At 43.8% G+C, this 19,119-nt stretch overlaps 1 protein-coding gene across 16 annotated transcripts in view; it reads left to right on the top strand.

Moving 5' to 3' along the window:
• The first annotated feature begins 879 nt into the window (after positions 1-879).
• Positions 880-19,119, top strand: part of LOC112227720 (E3 ubiquitin-protein ligase UBR5-like) — a 46,178-nt gene continuing 27,938 nt past the window's right edge. For 8 of the 16 annotated variants that reach the window (XM_042310067.1, XM_042310079.1, XM_042310111.1 and 5 more), the window contains exons 1-21: positions 880-1,106; positions 5,035-5,079; positions 5,229-5,310; positions 5,526-5,602; positions 7,787-7,909; positions 8,534-8,819; positions 9,013-9,172; positions 11,753-11,902; positions 12,519-12,730; positions 13,015-13,131; positions 13,380-13,645; positions 13,901-14,018; positions 14,205-14,389; positions 14,617-14,726; positions 15,118-15,230; positions 15,539-15,700; positions 15,919-16,030; positions 16,170-16,324; positions 16,462-16,659; positions 18,370-18,580; positions 18,840-18,966. In XM_042310067.1, coding sequence (XP_042166001.1) covers positions 1,045-1,106; positions 5,035-5,079; positions 5,229-5,310; positions 5,526-5,602; positions 7,787-7,909; positions 8,534-8,819; positions 9,013-9,172; positions 11,753-11,902; positions 12,519-12,730; positions 13,015-13,131; positions 13,380-13,645; positions 13,901-14,018; positions 14,205-14,389; positions 14,617-14,726; positions 15,118-15,230; positions 15,539-15,700; positions 15,919-16,030; positions 16,170-16,324; positions 16,462-16,659; positions 18,370-18,580; positions 18,840-18,966 — 3,071 coding nt within the window. In that variant the 5' untranslated portion in view covers positions 880-1,044. The remainder of the gene's footprint in view (positions 1,107-5,034; positions 5,080-5,228; positions 5,311-5,525; positions 5,603-7,786; positions 7,910-8,533; positions 8,820-9,012; positions 9,173-11,752; positions 11,903-12,518; positions 12,731-13,014; positions 13,132-13,379; positions 13,646-13,900; positions 14,019-14,204; positions 14,390-14,616; positions 14,727-15,117; positions 15,231-15,538; positions 15,701-15,918; positions 16,031-16,169; positions 16,325-16,461; positions 16,660-18,369; positions 18,581-18,839; positions 18,967-19,119) is intronic. The other 8 variants (XM_042310124.1, XM_042310122.1, XM_042310113.1 and 5 more) reach the window with 4 other exon arrangements.

Here is a 19,119-nt window from a genome sequence, read left to right as displayed (position 1 = left end):
TCAACCAAATGTAATTCAAAACTAGACATTTAATTGAAGTATGCAATTCCTCTCTTAAACTGTGGGGATGTCAACCAGCAGAGGGAGCATGGGGATTATACATGGAATGGGATACAATCATTGGTTAATATACACCTACACGAAAGTCATACTGGACAGTGATCCTCAATCTCCATGTTATAGTATCCACATACCAGTTTGCATAAAGGAGAATGTTTATTTATCATAAAAGTAATGACAGAGTGGAAAGGAAATGTCAATGTAAGACATGATTTTGTTTGCTCTATTGATCCAGTTTTGTCAATGTCAGAGGAAGCGCCTGTTATCATTGTTTGCTAAATTCCCACAGAGCTTCAAATTTATTATGGATTATCTCATTTTTGTTGCAGCATTCCTTTGTGCATCCTTATCGTGCACCTGGAGGCATTGTGTATAATCCTCCTTCTAGGAGAGGATACTGTCATAATTATCCTACCTCTTCTGTCAGGACCAATATAAAAAACAGTATCAATTTCTTTTAAACTGTAGTCTACTAATCCTAGACATCATATATCAACATATTCTTGTCTATTGATGTTCTGTATTATGTCATTCTGTATTATGTTTCATGTTTGGTGTGGACCCCAGGAAGAGTAGCTGCTGCTTTCGCAACAGCTGATGGGGATCCTAATAAAATACCCAAATAACAAATAGATTTATCACAATTCAGTTACATTTTTAAAATAGCACGAGCTAGACGTCTAGAAATGTTCATTTCCTTTCTCTTCATTGCCTTTCTTCTCTAAACCAATCCCGTTCCGTTTAACATATTCCCTGTTTCTGTTCAAGGTCCAACCAGCATCCAGTTTTCGTGTGTGCTAAGGTTAATCAACATACAGAACGAAAAAGCTTGGTAGAGTTAAGATGGCGGCATGTGGGTGAGGAGGCTGTAGTTCTAAGCTCGGGATTTTTTGTCATAAAATATTTATATGAATCCTTACATATACAGATATCGAGAAAATAACATTTCCCAGACACATTTGTGTGTTCATTTGGATTGGATCCATGACATCCATACACTTTGTGGTTCACCCGTTGCCCGGGACTGAGGACCAGCTCAATGACAGGTATTTGTTGCGGGCGTGGAAAATAGGGGTTTAAATCAATATATATGTGTAGGGTGTGGCACCTGACGATTATCTATTTGTTTCGAAGCAATATTCATATTGTCATGTGTATTTCAATCAAACAATTTTAGACCACATTACCGTACTTGAAGCAAGGCCCGGCATCTTGAACAAGCCTCTTCAACGTAGCTAACGACGTTAGCTAGCCTGCTAGGCTAACAAGCTAGTTAGCCATAGCTAGCAGCAGTTAACGGAGCTGTTTCGTTCGTTCTCTGTCTCTGCCTGGAATGATTGGCCGATGGTCAAAGTTGAGACGGACAATGCGGGTTGGGGGATGGGGGGACGTCAGTGATTATGGCATTGTAATGATCCATCAATGTTTTTTTTGCATTTGACATTGTATGTCAGCTACCTTTTGGATATCTTATTGTCGACTATCCAGCTGGCTAGCTCAACGGAACGTTTGAAGATGTAGCTAGCTAGTTAAGTGGCTAATAAGATAGCTAATGTATTAGTCACTGCTAGATAACGTTAGCTAAGCTAGCCACACTTGTGCCAATATGTTTGCTTGCTAGTTAGGTACCGTTATCCAGCCAACCAACTGTAAGATAACATTGGATTGCTTATTTGATTCGACTTGTTTATCTAGCCAACGACGTTAGTTAAATAACAAACGTTAGTCAACCAACTAATATTGTTCGTCGAACTTGTAACTTGCCTAGTTCAATAAAAAAAGATATCAACCAGTTTTCAACGTCATAGTCAATCTCCAGCATCAAACCAATACAGTTTGTGAAAACAGCGCTTTTCTATGATATGTGGTTTGAAAAAGTTAAGGTCCTAAAAAAATGCTTCTCTGTGACATTACAGGTATGATTTAAAAAATAATGATTTTCAAAACCTGCAACGAGTTTCTAGGCCAAGGGTGTATTTTCTTGGCCCCCCATGTCACCGCGACTCTCACACTGTTTGAAAATCACTGTTGAAGATATAATTTGGTAGCAAGAACGTTTTAACTTTGTATTCTTTGAAGTACAAAACAGAAATGCGACGTTTTCAAATATGCTGGACATAATAAGAGTTTGAAAGTGGTGGAGTTGGCCTTTTTAAGTTATAGAAAAAAAAAATGTTTTACAGACGTTAAACAAGGACCAGCTATGAACAGTTGACTGTCTGTCTTGTGACCTGCATTTTGCTCTGTATGTGATTTATAGTAAACCTATTTATATCATCCATTGAGATTGAACAGATTAATGGGCCGTTCTACTTTAAAACAGATATTGGGATGTTGGAAAAGCACATTGAATGACCTTGAATTAAAATCCAGGATATGACATGAAGCTAGGATTTTGTACTTGTGTATAATCCAGGTCTGTACCATTGGCCACCTGCTTGGGCCTAATTTACCAAGATGGTTCAGTTGACTTAACTTTGGCCTAATACAATCATGTTCACTCATCTTGTGACAATTGGCTAATGTGGAATGACAATCAATCCCCAGGTAAGCCATATCTTTTACAAGCTGCTAGCACAGGCAATGGCATGCATTCACATTTGCTATATGGTCACCATGTGCTAATATACCCCCCTACTGCTCAACTGCAGTAATTTGTCTTACCAAAGAGGTGTATCTTACTATAGTTCTCAAGAGGCATACTTTTATCACAAAAAAAGTACATATTTTCTTACAAGAATGGGTTGTGACTCACAAGCCAGTCTCATGGACTGCTCTTGCCTCGACTGTTCAGGATGTCTTTCCATGGCCCAGCTGAGTACACTAATTCTTCTCTGACCCACATGGATAAAACAGTATTTTTGTACAGGTTAGGAGGAGAACATTAGGTTGAGAATATGCAAACACATTTCTTGCAGACAAAGTGCCCTTCTGTCCTGTTGATGTTGGTTATTAATGGCTCTGGGTGGTGTGCCTCATATATCAAGACAGTGTTGCTGGCTCATTGTTTATCTTCTGCTGACGGACTGGTTCCTGTCGCTGGACAACCCCACCGGGCCTTGCCTTATAAGTCATTGCCATCCATTGGCTTGTCCACTGGGCTTGCTTGACAGGAAATGTCATTTGGCATAGGCCTATTACTTACATTTTCACCCCTTACAGCTTGCATGCAACTGTCTGATAGCCTTTCCCCTTTGCAATAGGTAATATTGCATCTTTGACAAGATTTGTCCACTTTCTGCGGCTGACTTTTTGTATGATATCAGCCTTCGTGTATTGACTTGCTCCCTTGAGCATATGGATTAATTACATGTTTGTTCTCTTCACCTGTTTCCTGTCAACAACCATTGTTGTACTTACACCATTAGAATGTAGAATCAATGCTTTTAGTAGTGTAGCCTATAGCAGTTGAAGATCTGTTTAAACAATTGTTGATCCTATTTGACCTGTCATTTCATAGCAAGCAAAAGGAGTAAGGAATGTGCCTGGTTCACTCATTGAGAAAATAGATGCTAGAGCTGAAACAAAAGTTAAGTCAGCCTGCCATATTTTACGGACATGGTTTTTATTTATTTTAATTTTACCCCCTTTTCTCCCCAATTTCGTGGTATCCAATTGTTAGTAGTTACGATCTTGTCTCATCACTACAACTCCCGCGCGGGAGAGACGAAGGTCGAAAGCCATGCGTCCCCCGAAACACCACGCACCTGGCAACCTGATTAGCATGCACTGCGCCCGGCCCGCCACAGGAGTCGCTAGTGCGCGATGAGACAAGGATAGCCCTACCGGCTTTTTTGGAGAAATGTCCTCTGGTCTGATGAAACAAAAATAGAACTGTTTGGCCATAATGACCATCGTTATGTTTGGAAGAAAAAGGGGGATGCTTGCAAGCCGAAGAACACCATCCCAACCGTGAAGCACGGGGGTGGCAGCATCATGTTGTGGGGGTGCTTTGCTGCTGGAGACACTGGTGCACTTCACAAAATAAATGGCATCACGAGGAAGGAAAATTACGTGGATATATTGAAGCAATATTTCAAGACATCAGTTAAAGCTTGGTCGCAAATTGGTCTTCCAAATGGACAATGACCCCAAGCATACTTCCAAAAGTTGTGGCAAAATGGCTTAAGGACAACAAAGTCAACGTATTGGAGGGGCCATCACAAAGCCCTGACCTCAATCCTACAGAATGTGTGGGCAGAACAGAAAAGGCGTGTGCGAGTAAGGAGGCCTATAAACTTAACTCGGTTACACCAGCTCCATCTGTCTGGATTGGGCCAAAATTCACCCAACTTATTGTGGGAAGCTTGTGGAAGGCTACCTGAAACGTTTGACCCAAGTTAAACAATTTAAAGACAATGCTACCTAATACACTCAATTAGTATGTAAACTTCTGACCCACTGGGGATGTGATGAAAGAAAAAAAAGCAGAAATAAATCATTCTATTATTCTGACATTTCACATTCATAAAATAAAGTGGTCATCCTAACTGACCTAAGACAGGGAATTTTTACTCTGATTAAATTTCAGGAATTGTGAAACTGAGTTTAAATGTATTTGGCTAAGGTGTATGTAAATTTCTGACTTCAACTGTAGCTCCGCAGATTCCCTCTGTCTTTTGACTTTGGGAATGACCTGCCCGCTGGCATCCTGTGAGTGAAGGCAACAGTCCCAATGCAGTGCATGTGGTTATACACACCATGCTCTAACTGTTTAAGCTATACTGCTATTTAGATTTTTTTTGTTAAATTTAAGCTGATGTGTAATTTTGATACTATTGAGATTCTCATCGGACTTCTTGTTAATGTCGTGCAAGCAGATGCCTTGCTCCTTAGTCTACACAGAGTACAGACTAGTAGAAATGTCCTTATTGGCCATGGATTTCCAGACTGTTAATTGCACAGATTCATACCGGGAATGAACAATCTCACTAATGTCAATGTTTTTTTAATTTCATTTTTTATCCTTAACAGACTTCGTGAAGTGTCGGAGAAACTCAACAAATACAACTTTAACAGGTAAGACCTGAATATCATGTATTTTTATTTTAACTGGAATAATAAGCAAATGTATTATTCAGCCATGTCTTTCAGCAGGGACCACATTCCACAGGTATATAGAGGTTTCTACATGTTAACATTCACTACATTATCTGTTTCCAATGCAGTCATCCACACCTCAACCTGCTGGAGCAGGCCTCCTTAAAACAATGTGTAGTTGGCCCAAACCATGCTGGCTTTCTGCTTGAGGTAACATCAAAGGATTTATGTATATTACGATCAATAACATTTGAGCTGTACTGCCTCTACATTTTGGATGGAGGTTGTGATTCCAAATGGCACCATATTTCCCTATACAGTGCAGTCTTTAAAAAAATATATATATATTTTAGTGCAGTCTTTTTTTTGTGACCTGCCATCACCTTTTCCTTTTTGATAATATGTAGTAATTTCTTTCTTTCCAGGATGGACGTGTGTGTCGGATCAGCTTTGCTGTCCAGCCTGATCGTCTGGAGCTGACCAAACCAGATGGCAACGATGGGTGAGACTGTTTACACTAGGGAAATAGTTTAATCCTAATGGAGTTTATAAGAACTTTATATACCAGGGGTTGCATTAGCTTTTAGAAATTGTTGGTTTCAAAACATATACCATTTAAAAAAATCTGCGTTGTAAACCATTTCACCTGCGTTTTTATATTGAATGTTTTTTTGTTTGTTGCTTCAGTAGAGTGAAACTATATAGTTCTTCACACAAAACACATTAGTGCAACACATTCGGCAGAAAATTGTTTTCATCCGATGACAACAGAAGTGCAATGCTATTTGGCTAGTAAATTACTTTGCAATGAAAAAGGAAGGTATTTTTTTGCAAAAGCGATGGGTGGCCATCATATTTGTAATGTTTGTCATCGAAAGAATGTAGCCAGCTACATTTCCTAATGTTTTGCCTGATAAATCTTTTTTTGTAACTTGTTACTGAAAAAACTACACTGGAGGAAAGTACCGAACACATATCAGTCAGAGCGCTGTCTGGTGATCCTATGAGAGAGCAGAGATTTCATCTGAGTGGGGAAGTGCAACTGAAGCACAAAATGAGTCCTTTTACATTCTTGATTTGGCGCGAACCCTGCCTGAAGCCGAGCAGAATTGACAAATGGAAGCGTTTTAGATCTGACAAATGGAAGCGTTTTAGATCTGCATTTACAAAACGCAGCAAGAAATTTTGTCTGCCTTGACTCCTGCATGCTGAAGCCTAGCAATGGTGAGTCCTGCAAGTTGAGTTCCACTGAGTTCATACTAAGTCCTTAGGCTTACTAGTTGAACGGTTTCATTATGTTATTACTTAGTCACTTAAAACACTATGACAAATGAAAGACCAGAAAGTGTTCACTGTGTTGAGGTGTTTTGCATCATGGACAATGTATGTTTATAGATAAGTCATTGGTATTTTATTCCATCTCTGCAATTTACTGTCCCAAACAAAAACTAGACAAAACAAAGCTCGCAATGGTATTTTAGCATTTAGGAAATCTAGGCAGCGTTCTGAAAGCCAATTGCATTTATGAATGAGCATTTCTTTGTTTTATTTTGTATGAGCAAGAATGCCCTTCTGGCTTTTGCTCGGGATTGTGTTGGTGGCTGGCATGCATTTGTGAGTTTCATTGATAGCATATATATCTTACCAGCAGAACAGCATCAAACTGTGAACTAGGCCCTCTAGTTGCAAAGCATGCAAGTGAATCAGCCTGAGAATGACTTTTGAACAATGTGACTGGTTTACTTTAAGCTTTTCTACAGAGCATATGTTTTGTTGCCTGGCACAGTGAAATAAGCTGAACTTTTCAAAAGAAAATTAGATAGTTTCAGATGGTAATAGCTTTGCAGTCAGCCACATTGTGGTTTACTGGAAAGCCTTACTGTGGAAAAAGCACTGCACATTTTCAATCAGTAACTTTGACAGCTGACTGAACAAAGCTTCCACTCAGTGCAGTGTGACTGGATAGTATTCTATTTCATTTTTTTACACTGTCATACTTGTGTAATAAATGATAAACAAATGTACATTTTTACAGGTCTGTGTTTTATTTCTGCAGAAGTCTGCACAACTCATTGTTAGGCCTATTATACTCAGTTGCTAAATAAAACACCTATATTTTGTGTGTTGCTAAAATGCCTAATCGTAAAATGTATCTGCATTCTTTCATTGGGAAGCAATTCACAATATATTGAGATACTGTGTACAAAAGAGTCATGGGTTTGAATCTCAGAGAGGACATTGCTGTTATGGTCAGTCTCAGGCGTTGCTTATGATTTGTTGGCAAGTATGTAATGCAATTGACTCAATTAAATGTAGACTGCAGCATATCCATACATCCATGTACAATAGACATCAAATTTATTTAACACAATACACTCCGATGATATCAAATGATATTTTAGGAGTTAGCAATCGCAGCCCTAAAAAATCCCAAGAACCTTTAAAAAGGAATAAGTCTTGACGACGGAACGAGTTGCAGCCAATTCTGATTCCCCAGGGTGTTGCCATGCTAGTCTCCATTTCCCCTGTTTTTTTTTTAACCTTAAACATAAAAATGTAAAAGCCCTAAGACATGGGCCACAACCTGGGATTTCCACTCCCAGGTTGTCGTCTTAATCTTTGGTCCCATCATGTGGGACTACTAGGTATGTAGTAACTGATCTGATCTCCCGTCTTTTGTTTCCAGTTCAAAGTTGAGTGGCAGTGGTTCAGGGACAGGAAGGAGCTCCAGGCCAGGCAGGACTAGTGATCCTCCCTGGTTCCTGTCTGGCTCTGACACACTGGGCAGACTGGCAGGCAACACCCTTGGGTAAGTTCTGGCAGTAAGGGCCCTCAGAAAAAACCTCCCCTAGACACACTCGGGTAAAGTCGTTATATGGCTTCATGTGCATTAGCGCCACTTAGGCCTAGACAAAGACAGCTGCAGGAGGACTGCTGAAGTCATTACTATCCAGGATTCAGGTATTGTCCATGTAAAATGAGATGACGTGGTCAGAATCAGACCTTGTAGCACAGTTGTCCTGGAAATTGGGACCTTCAATCCAAAGCAGCAGCAGCTCTGATGTTAAAGGCATAAACATTAAATACCTATTGAGCTTTGATAGAAATGTGCTGTGGGCTGATTTTTAATGAGACTAGGTGAAAGCAATCTACCATCCTCCATTGTTTTTTCCACCTTATTTTTTTTCTTACCTTACTGGCCCCTTAATTATGAGATTTAATGTAGTCAAATTCATCTCTCAAAAATGACATTTGCTACCAAACTATTTCTTCCAAATTGCGGTATGCATAAATACCCTAGGACCTCTGCTCTCTCTGAAAGCCAGCTGTCCCACGGTTAATTGCTAATCCAGTGTGCAGGCAGGCAGCCGTGTGTTGAGTTTCTGCTGTGTGGCTGACTGCTGTGCCTGACCTTCGCCTTGTGCTATAACAGGAGTCGCTGGAGCTCCGGGGTGAATGGTGGATCAGGTGGAGGAGGAGGAGGTGGTGGTGGCGGCAGCAGCAGCAGTGTAGGAGGTGCAGGGGGAGGAGGTGTAGGAGGCGCTGTCAGTGGAGGAGGTGGTGGAGGCTCCTCTGGGAGGTCATCTACAGCTGCCAGGGACTCGAGACGTCAGACCAGGGTGATCCGCACAGGGAGGGACCGGGGCTCTGGTCTCCTGGGCAGCCAGCCCCAGCCTGTCATCCCTGCCTCGGTCATCCCAGAGGAACTCATCTCCCAGGTTAGACCCACTGTCTGTCCTCAACTACATTTTTATTTAAATTCTGGAAGTGACCCCACCATATGACAATTTTATTGCTTGACCAGAGCCCCTCACATAAAGGGCCTCAACACTTCTCTCTGGTGTTCAGTCACCACCGTCACATGGTTGATTTCTGGGTGGTGATCTTCATGTTGCCTCCCTTCTTCCCCAGGCTCAGGTGGTCCTCCAGGGGAAGTCTAGGAGTGTGATCATCCGGGAGCTCCAGAGGACCAACCTTGATGTCAACCTGGCTGTCAACAACCTACTGAGCAGAGACGATGAGGACGGTGACGATGGCGATGACACAGCCAGCGAGTCCTATCTCCCTGGAGGTACCACTTTATTTCACCTTGATGTGTATTCTACAGCTTTCTCATTAAGATGATAATCTATTGCAAGAAAGACTCAGCATGGCAGCTTTGTATTTTTTTTATTTATTTCACCTTTATTTAACCAGGTAGGCCAGTTGAGAACAAGTTCTCATTTGCAACTGCGACCTGGCCAAGATAAAGCATAGCAGTGTGAGCAGACAACACAGAGTTACACATGGAATAAACGATTAACAAGTCAATAACACAGTAGACAACAAAGGGGGGAGTCTATATACAATGTGTGCAAAAGGCATGAGGAGGTAGGCGAATAATTACAATTTTGCAGATTAACACTGGAGTGATAAATGATCAGATGGTCATGTACAGGTAGAGATATTGGTGTGCAAAAGAGCAAGTAAATAAATAAAAACAGTATGGGGATGAGGTAGGTGAAAATGGGTGGGCTATTTACCAATAGACTATGTACAGCAGCAGCGATCGGTTAGCTGCTCAGATAGCTGATGTTTGAAGTTGGTGAGGGAGATAAAAGTCTCCAACTCCAGCGATTTTTGCAATTCGTTCCAGTCACAGGCAGCAGAGTACTGGAACGAAAGGCGGCCAAATGAGGTGTTGGCTTTAGGGATGATCAGTGAGATACACCTGCTGGAGCGCGTGCTACGGATGGGTGTTGCCATCGTGACCAGTGAACTGAGATAAGGCGGAGCTTTACCTAGCATGGACTTGTAGATGACCTGGAGCCAGTGGGTCTGGCGATGAATATGTAATGAGGGCCAGCCGACTAGAGCATACAGGTCGCAGTGGTGGGTGGTATAAGGTGCTTTAGTGACAAAACGGATGGCACTGTGATAGACTGCATCCAGTTTGCTGAGTAGAGTGTTGGAAGCCATTTTGTAGGTGACATCGCCGAAGTCGAGGATCGGAAGGATAGTCAGTTTTACTAGGGTAAGCTTGGCGGCGTGAGTGAAGGAGGCTTTGTTGCGGAATAGAAAGCAGACTCTTGATTTGATTTTCGATTGGAGATGTTTGATATGAGTCTGGAAGGAGAGTTTGCAGTCTAGCCAGACACCTAGGTACTTATAGATGTCCACATATTCAAGGTCGGAACCATCCAGGGTGGTGATGCTAGTCGGGCATGCGGGTGCAGGCAGCGATCGGTTGAAAAGCATGCATTTGGTTTTACTAGCGTTTAAGAGCAGTTGGAGGCCACGGAAGGAGTGTTGTATGGCATTGAAGCTTGTTTGGAGGTTAGATAGCACAGTGTCCAATGACGGGCCGAAAGTATATAGAATGGTGTCGTCTGCGTAGAGGTGGATCAGGGAATCTCCCACAGCAAGAGCAACGTCATTGATATATACAGAGAAAAGAGTCGGCCTGAGAATTGAACCCTGTGGCACCCCCATAGAGACTGCCAGAGGACCGGACAGCATGCCCTCCGATTTGACACACTGAACTCTGTCTGCAAAGTAATTGGTGAACCAGGCAAGGCAGTCATCCGAAAAACCGAGGCTACTGAGTCTGCCGATAAGAATATGGTGATTGACAGAGTCGAAAGTCTGCCGATAAGAATATGGTGATTGACAGAGTCGAAAGCCTTGGCAAGGTCAATGAAGACGGCTGCACAGTACTGTCTTTTATCGATGGCGGTTATGATATCGTTTAGTACCTTGAGTGTTGCTGAGGTGCACCCGTGACCGGCTCGGAAACCAGATTGCACAGCGGAGAAGGTACGGTGGGATTCGAGATGGTCAGTGACCTGTTTGTTGACTTGGCTTTCGAAGACCTTAGATAGGCAGGGCAGGATGGATATAGGTCTGTAACAGTTTGGGTCCAGGGTGTCTCCCCCTTTGAAGAGGGGGATGACTGCGGCAGCTTTCAATCCTTGGGGATCTCAGACGATATGAGAGAGAGGTTGAACAGGCTGGTAATAGGGGTTGCGACAATGGCGGCGGAAAGTTTCAGAAATAGGCGGTCCAGATTGTCAAGCCCAGCTGATTTGTACGGGTCCAGGTTTTGCAGCTCTTTCAGAACATCTGCTATCTGGATTTGGGTAAAGGAGAACCTGGAGAGGCTTGGGCGAGGAGCTGCCGGGGGGCAGAGCTGTTGGCCGAGGTTGGAGTAGCCAGGCGGAAGGCATGGCCAGCCGTTGAGAAATGCTTATTGAAGTTTTCGATAATCATGGATTTATCGGTGGTGACCGTGTTACCTAGCCTCAGTGCAGTGGGCAGCTGGGAGGAGGTGCTCTTGTTCTCCATGGACTTCACAGTGTCCCAGAAGTTTTTGGAGTTGGAGCTACAGGATGCAAACTTCTGCCTGAAGAAGCTGGCCTTAGCTTTCCTGACCCACTGCGTGTATGAAGAGCAGAGGGCTCTCAAACCGTTTGGTCTGGTTTTAAGGGGCTTATGTGAACGCTTTATGTAGATGGTATTTGCTAAATTTGTGATTTGCTACATTTGTGAAACTGATGGAGTTTTCACAATTCTAAATGCAAACGTCTTTATTAACCTATGGGTTTGACCCTTGCCTGATGGGACAGTAATAGTCATGTCATTAACATCCCTCTCTTTTGTGTTGACCTTACAGAGGACCTGATGTCCTTGCTGGATGCTGACATCCACTCAGCCCACCCCAGTGTCATCATCGATGCTGACGCCATGTTCTCTGAGGACATCAGCTACTTCGGCTACCCCTCCTTCAGACGCTCCTCCCTGTCCCGTCTGGGCTCCTCGCGAGGTAACTGACCACACGGCACTCAGAGCTGCTGCCTGGGGACCCTCATCCTCTTCTGTAGTCAGGAGATTGAAATCATATTTCTCTTCCTAAATAGTTGTAGTAACAAGTTACCTTATCTGTTACCTAAATGGATGTAAGATTACTTTTCACCACATATAGTATATGCTTTTAGTTCTCTGATAGTCGAGGTATATTGTTAAAGTCAATACTAGTCTTTCCTTTTCAACCTGTCGGCAAAGCCCATGTGGATGTGGTGTTGTGAATGTGTGTTCAGTATGCTGCATGGCCATAATACCTGTTCTTCAGTGAGCCCTCTGAGAAAGGCCCATTAGACCCTGTCATTACAGGCACCACTCTCTACTGCAGCCTTATGTTGTAGGATAAACCCTCTCCCTCGTAATGCATGTCTATCTCTAATCTATCCTGGCCTGTCTTCCTACCTCACATTTCAACATGTGAGTGTGCAGACAGACACCACTATTAACTTTCACCTTTTTACTGCCAAAACCCTCTTATTTGCATAATTCTAAAAACAAATTTCTTTAATTTGTTGACGGGTCTTCCCCAGAGAGTGGCTTACTTTTATCCCACTGGTGTGACCCCATTGCCATACCAGTTCTCCTTCTTCCCTTAGAGCGTGACTCAGAGCTGTTGCGTGAGCGCGAGTCTGTGTTGAGGTTGCGGGAGCGGAGGTGGCTGGATGGGGCCTCGTTTGACACGGAGAGGGGCTCCACCAGCCGCGAGGGGGAGCCCAGCCTGGACAAGAAGAACATCCCCGTCCAGAGCCCTGTCTCTCTGGGCGAGGAGCTGCAGTGGTGGCCTGACAAGGTGGGAGGATGGGGACATTGATCGATTGGTTGATGGAATAATTTGATTAATGGCAAGGTCCACTCATTTTGGTGTTCATTCATTGATGTGATGTCAATAAAGCTTGTTCAGGGAACATGACAGCATTAATTTATCATGTTAATTGATTTCCCACTGGGTTTATTTCTATCAAAATGTTTTAAGTTTTCGCTAGGTCTATATCCTCAATATTGTTTTGGGTTAATATGCACAGATCAGATGAGCACATTTTTCAAAGTAATATTTCTGTTGGCGTTTTGGTCCAGGATGGTGTGAAGTTTGTGAGCATCGGGTCCTTGTTCTCTGAGCTGGTGGCAGTGAGCTCTAAGGGGGAACTCTACCAGTGGAAGTGGAGTGAACCAGAACCATACAGAAACACACAGGTAAACAGCAGTACTGTACAACAAGCCAACAGGACTGATTGCATGAACAATGTGAAGGATTCAGCAGCAGACTTCATCAAATCAAATTTAAATGATTTATCAGAGACCAGTGCTGTACACTAAGAACACTAACTCTCCTCCTGAGGACTACTTTGCAAATAGGTGTTTTCCTTCAAATACACATTTTATTAGCAAACCCACCCCATTAAAAAAAATATATCTAAAAAATGGACTCCTCCTCCAATCAGAACCCTTCTATCCGCCACCCCCGGGTGTCCTTCTTGGGCCTGACCAATGAGAAGATCACCCTGCTGTCTGCTAACAGCATCAGAGCCACCGTGGCCACGGAGACCAACAAGGTGGCGACCTGGATGGATGACACCCTGAGCAGCGTGGCATCCAAGCTGGAACACAGTGCCCAGGCCTACCCTGAGCTGCAGGGGGAGCGCATCGTGTCTCTGCACTGCTGTGCCCTCTACACCTGCGCCCAGCTGGAGAGCAGCCTGTACTGGTGGTGAGTTACAGTAGTTAATCTTCACTGCCGAGCGAGAGATTGGCTGGGTTTGCACTGGGATTGTGCCAAGCAAGCTCAATCAAGTGCAGCTAAAGTATTTGAAAAATAACAATTACTAGTTGAACTCGGGCAGTGGCTGGCCAGAGGCCCTCGCTCTACTCTAATGTCCAGTGCAAATGTCGAACTCGGTACTTGAGATGTCTATGTGTACAAGAAGGTTAATCTGGTGGTTTATGTTTTGAAATGTTTCCTCAGGGGTGTTGTGCCTTTTAGTCAACGGAAAAAGATGCTTGAAAAGGCTAGAGCCAAGAACAAGAAGCCAAAGTCCAGTGCCGGCATCTCCTCAATACCCAACATCACCGTGGGAACGCAGGTTACAAAACATAACGTTAAAACATAAAAACAAGACTATGGGAGCATTAGAATCCTGTGTATAAATGTTCCTTCTTCCTGAAATGTTTTTGTTCTCTGCACCTGTGAATCCGGTTGGATGTCTGTTGCGTACACTCGTACACTGCTTTTGAACGAATGTGAACAGGTGTTTGTGTCCTCTCTCCAGGTGTGCCTGAGGAATAACCCCCTCTACCACGCCGGTGCTGTTGCCTTTTCTGTCAACGCTGGGATCCCCAAGGTGGGACTGCTCCTCGAGTCTGTCTGGAACATGAACGACAGCTGCAGGTTCCAGCTGCGATCACCAGAGAGCCTCAAGAACATGGACAAGACCACCAAGACACAGGAGATCAAGTGAGTTAACTTCCATTTCAGAGAGCAGCTGATCTCAATTTGCTCCCTGCCCTTTTCCCTTGGCCCTAATCCTTCTTTGTTTGCAGATGTGCAAATATCAAAGGGTTAGGCCCACGGGTAGGGAGTGAATTGAGACCAGCTTGTTCCCTTCTAAGCCACTCCAAATCTAAATCAAAGACACTCGTCTCCAACACTCATGAACTCAGTCCTACCCATTCTCGCCTTAGAACGGAGAGCAAGCCGGAGTTGGTAAAGACTGAGATGGGGCCCCCTCCTTCCCCGGCCTCCACCTGCAGTGACACCTCCTCCATCGCTAGCAGTGCCTCGCTGCCCTACAGTACGTCACATTACTAGCTACTATACTAACCACCTCTCTCGCTCTAATATTGCCATGACTCATTTGCCTTTGAAACAGATGGTGTGGCAATTGCAGGTCTCAATAATTTTTTTGCTTGCAGTTTGAGTTTGTCTCTAGTTGTTGTATCTGATAATGAAATCTGCTGTATCTGCTTACGAGACCTGGGTTAAATACTTCCGTCAAATGCTTGTGCTGCTATTGATTTAGCTTGCATAGTACAATGGAACCCAGATAGAATAGTCCTAAAAGTGCAAACCTCACCCACCTTGCACAGTGGACAAGCTAAATCAAGCACACTGAGTATTTTACATGTTTGTTAACCCTGGTCTGCTGTTGTATGAATATCCTAGCGTGTTCTCTGCCCTTACAGAACGAAGACGCTCGACCCCGGCTCCCAAAGAGGAGGAGAAGGTGAACGAGGAGCAGTGGCCTCTTCGGGAAGTGGTGTTTGTGGAGGATGTTAAAAATGTCCCTGTGGGAAAGGTGGGTGTGGCTACAGGAAGGGACCAGACCCTAACGCTCTCTGGCAGACTGGGGGATAGACACCATTGTGTTTTTATTAACACTGTAAAATATTTAGATTTATCACATATTTGATAGTTATTTCTAAAACCTTCTCTATTTTTCAGATTTGTTTTTCTTTTCTGTTTTCATTTACATGTAAAGAAATGCATAAGAGCAGAACTCAAAGCCATAGTAAAATGTTTTGTATCCTGTGGATTGTCTGTTCGTTGTGTTATTGGCGTCTTCATGACGGCCCTATTTGCAACAGCTCCGTCTTTTAACTTCAGGTGCTGAAAGTGGACGGTGCGTATGTAGCTGTGAAGTTTCCAGGGACGTCAAGCAGCGTGAGCGCACAGCCGAGTCAGACTAGTGCTCCAGCTCCCATCACTGACTCTGACCCCTCCTCACTGCTGCAGGACTGTAGGCTGCTCAGAATAGACGAGTTACAGGTACGACTATTGGACGCTCACTTACACTCACATACTTATAACAGTATAGTGTAGTTATTATTACTCCCAAAGAAATGTGTTTTCAGTGATGGTTTAATGTTTGTGCAATTTATTTAATCAATCTAAGCTCAATTTTACAATAAAAGTATCTGTCATTGTAGTATTACATTTGTTGTATAAATGTTTGTCTAAAAGCTGGTGCCGCTTTTAATCAACAGGTGGTAAAAACTGGTGGAACTCCTAAAGTTCCAGATTGCTTCCAGCGTACACCTAAAAAACTCTGCATCCCAGAGAAGGCTGAGATTCTGGCTGTGAATGTTGACTCCAAAGGTAAGACATCTGGAAAACAATACAATGAAGTAATTCATGTTGGCGTTGAATGCCGATAATGTAGTATTGAGTGTTTTAAGTGTGGATATGAATGAATTCTATGTGTATTTCTGACTTGCTGTGTTGTCTGCCCCTTCAGGAGTCCACGCAGTGCTGAAGACTGGTAACTGGGTGAGGTACTGTATCTTTGACCTGGCCACAGGCAAAGCAGAGCAGGAGAATAACTTCCCCACCAGTAACCTGGCCTTCTTGGGGCAGAGTGAACGCAATGTAGCAATCTTCACCGCAGGACAGGTCAGCACCTCTCCGCTACTCAATACAACCATTTCTAATATAGCCATGCTTCATGTATTGCGAAAAGGTTGTGTAGGCAATTGCATATCCAACAATTTCCCTATTTTCTAAGCACATTTTGACCATTTTATTTCCAGGACTCCCCAGTCATCCTTCGTGATGGAAATGGCACAATTTACCCAATGGCCAAAGACTGTATGGGCGGGATCCGAGACCCTGAGTGGCTGGACCTTCCGCCCATCGCCAGCCTGGGCATGGGGGTGCACTCCCTGGCCAACCTCCCCACCAACTCAACCATCAAGAAGAAAGCTGCTATTATCATATTGGCTGTGGAGGTTAGCAAAATGTGATATTATTTATCGTGCAAAGGGGATCATTTAGTTGATGGTCAATTTGTTACTGGGAGGATCGTCATTTTCGCAGGTTTCCCCAGATTGAGCTTACTTCTGGACCAAAAAAACATGCTCAATATAAACTCAGCAAAAAAGAAGCGTCCTCTCACTGTCAACTGCGTTTATTTTCAGCAAACTTAACATGTATTTATAAACATAAGATTCAACAACTGACAAGTTCCGCAGACGTAACTAACAGAAATAGAACAATGTGTCCCTGAACAAGGGGGGTCAAAATCAAAAGTAACCATCAGTATCTGGTGTGGCCACCAGCTGCATTAAGTACTGCAGTACATCTCCTCATGGACTGCACCAGATTTGCCAGTTCCTGCTGTGAGATGATACCCAACTCTTCCACCAAGGCACCTGCAAGTTTCCAGACATTTCTGGGGGGGAATGGCCCTAGCCCTCACCCTCCGATTCAACATGTCCAAGACGTCCTCAATGGGATTGAGATCCGGGCTCTTCGCTGGCCATGGCAGAACACTGACATTCCTGCCTTGCAGGAAATCACGCACAGAACGAGCAGTATGACAGGTGGCGTTGTCATGCTAGAGGGTCATGTTAGCATGAGCCTGCAGGAAGAGTACCACATGAGGGAGGAGGATGTCTTCCTTTGTAATGCACAGCATTGAGATTGCCTGCAATGACAACAAGCTCAGTCCGATGATGCTGTGACACACTGCCCCAGACCATGACAGACCTCCAAGTCAATCCCGCTCCAGAGGGCAGGCCTCGGTGTAATGCTCATTCTTTCGTCGATAAACGCGAAACAGAGAAGAGCACTTTTTGCCAGTCCTGTCTGGTTCAGTGACGATGGGTTTGTGTCCATAGTCAACGATGTTGCTGGTTGATGTTGCTGGTGATGTCTGGTGAGGACCTGCCTTACAACAGGCCTACAAGCCCGCAGTCCAGCCTCTCTCAGCCTATTGCGGACAGTTTGAGCACTGATAGAGGGATAGTGCGTTCCTGGTGTAACTCAATCAAGCAGTTGTTGTTGCCATCCTGTGCAGGTGTTACACGTGATCTGCCACTGCGATAACGATCAGCTCTCTGTCCTGTCTCCCTGTAGCGCTGTCTTAGGTGTCTCACAGTACGGACATTGCAATTTATTGTCCTGGCCACATCTGCAGTCCTCAAGCCTTTTGCAGCATGCCTAAAGCACGTTCACGCAGATGAGCAGGGACCCTGGCCATCTTTCATTCGTGTTTTTCAGAGTCCGTAGAAAGTCCTCTTTAGTGTGCTAAGTTTTCATAACCGTGACCTAAATTGCCTACAGTCTGTAAGCTGTTAGTGTCTTAACGACCATTTCACAGGTGCATGTTCATTAATTGTTTATGGATCATTGAACAAACTTGGGAAACAGTGTTTACGATGAACGCTTTACAATGAAGATCTGAAGTTATTTGGAATTTTACGAATGATCTTTGAAAGACAGGGTCCTGAAAAAGGGACGCTTCTTTTTTCCCCTGAGTTTAGGCTCTACATTGGATGTGCTTTTTAGCCAAGGAAAAGTATGTTTTTAACCTTAAACCTTACCTTATTGTATTCTGTTGATAAATGCTTTTGTATTTTGCATCTTTTTATTCCCGCTGTAAAGTATATTGAGATGCTGATGCACTTTAAATAACTTTGTTCATCTTGTGTTTCCAGAAGCAGACGTTGATGCAGCACGTGCTGCGTTGTGACTTTGAGGCCTGTCGTCAGTACCTGGTCAACTTGGAGCAGGCTGTTCTCCTGGAGCAGAGTCCCCACGTTCTCCACTCCTTCCTGGGCCACCGCTGCGACGGCAACCGCAACATCCTCCACGCCTGTGTCTCAGTCTGCTTCCCCGTCAGCAACAAGGAGACCAAGGAGGAGGAAGGTAAACCACGGAGATGAAACATTGCAGATGGAATTCAACAAATGGAGTTAACTGGATTCCCTGTTCTACCTGAAACACAATATATTCCAATCTGAAATTTCTGTGAGGTTACACCAGCGTCAAGACTCCTGAAGTCTCCAAAGGCACAGTGTCAGTTTTGAGGCATCCTCTGTGTTATCTTTCCCATCTCCCATTTGACTTCCATTATTTCTTCATCTCCCTGTGTGTGTGTGGTAACTGTTGGGCTGGTGTTTTCCAGAAGCTGAACGGTCTGAGAGGAATACGTTTGCAGAGAGACTGTCAGCAGTGGAGGCAATCGCCAATGCAATCTCTGTGGTGTCTAGCAACAGCTCTGGGAACAGGACGGGCTCTTCTAGCAGCAGAGGGTAACTAACTTATACAAGTTTTTAAGTTGACCATTTTCTTTCAGGCAACATGTTCATGATGAGAAACACTGAATAACTGGATTATACTAACTTCCATAATGCACAATAAGTGAAATCATTTTACAGAGCCTATTGGCTTTTTTCCCATTCTTA

This window comes from Oncorhynchus tshawytscha, linkage group LG03, assembly GCF_018296145.1.
Source record: "Oncorhynchus tshawytscha isolate Ot180627B linkage group LG03, Otsh_v2.0, whole genome shotgun sequence".
Taxonomy (NCBI): domain Eukaryota; kingdom Metazoa; phylum Chordata; class Actinopteri; order Salmoniformes; family Salmonidae; genus Oncorhynchus; species Oncorhynchus tshawytscha.
Note: the sequence above shows the minus strand (reverse complement) of the source record. Positions and strands in the feature narration are given on the sequence as shown.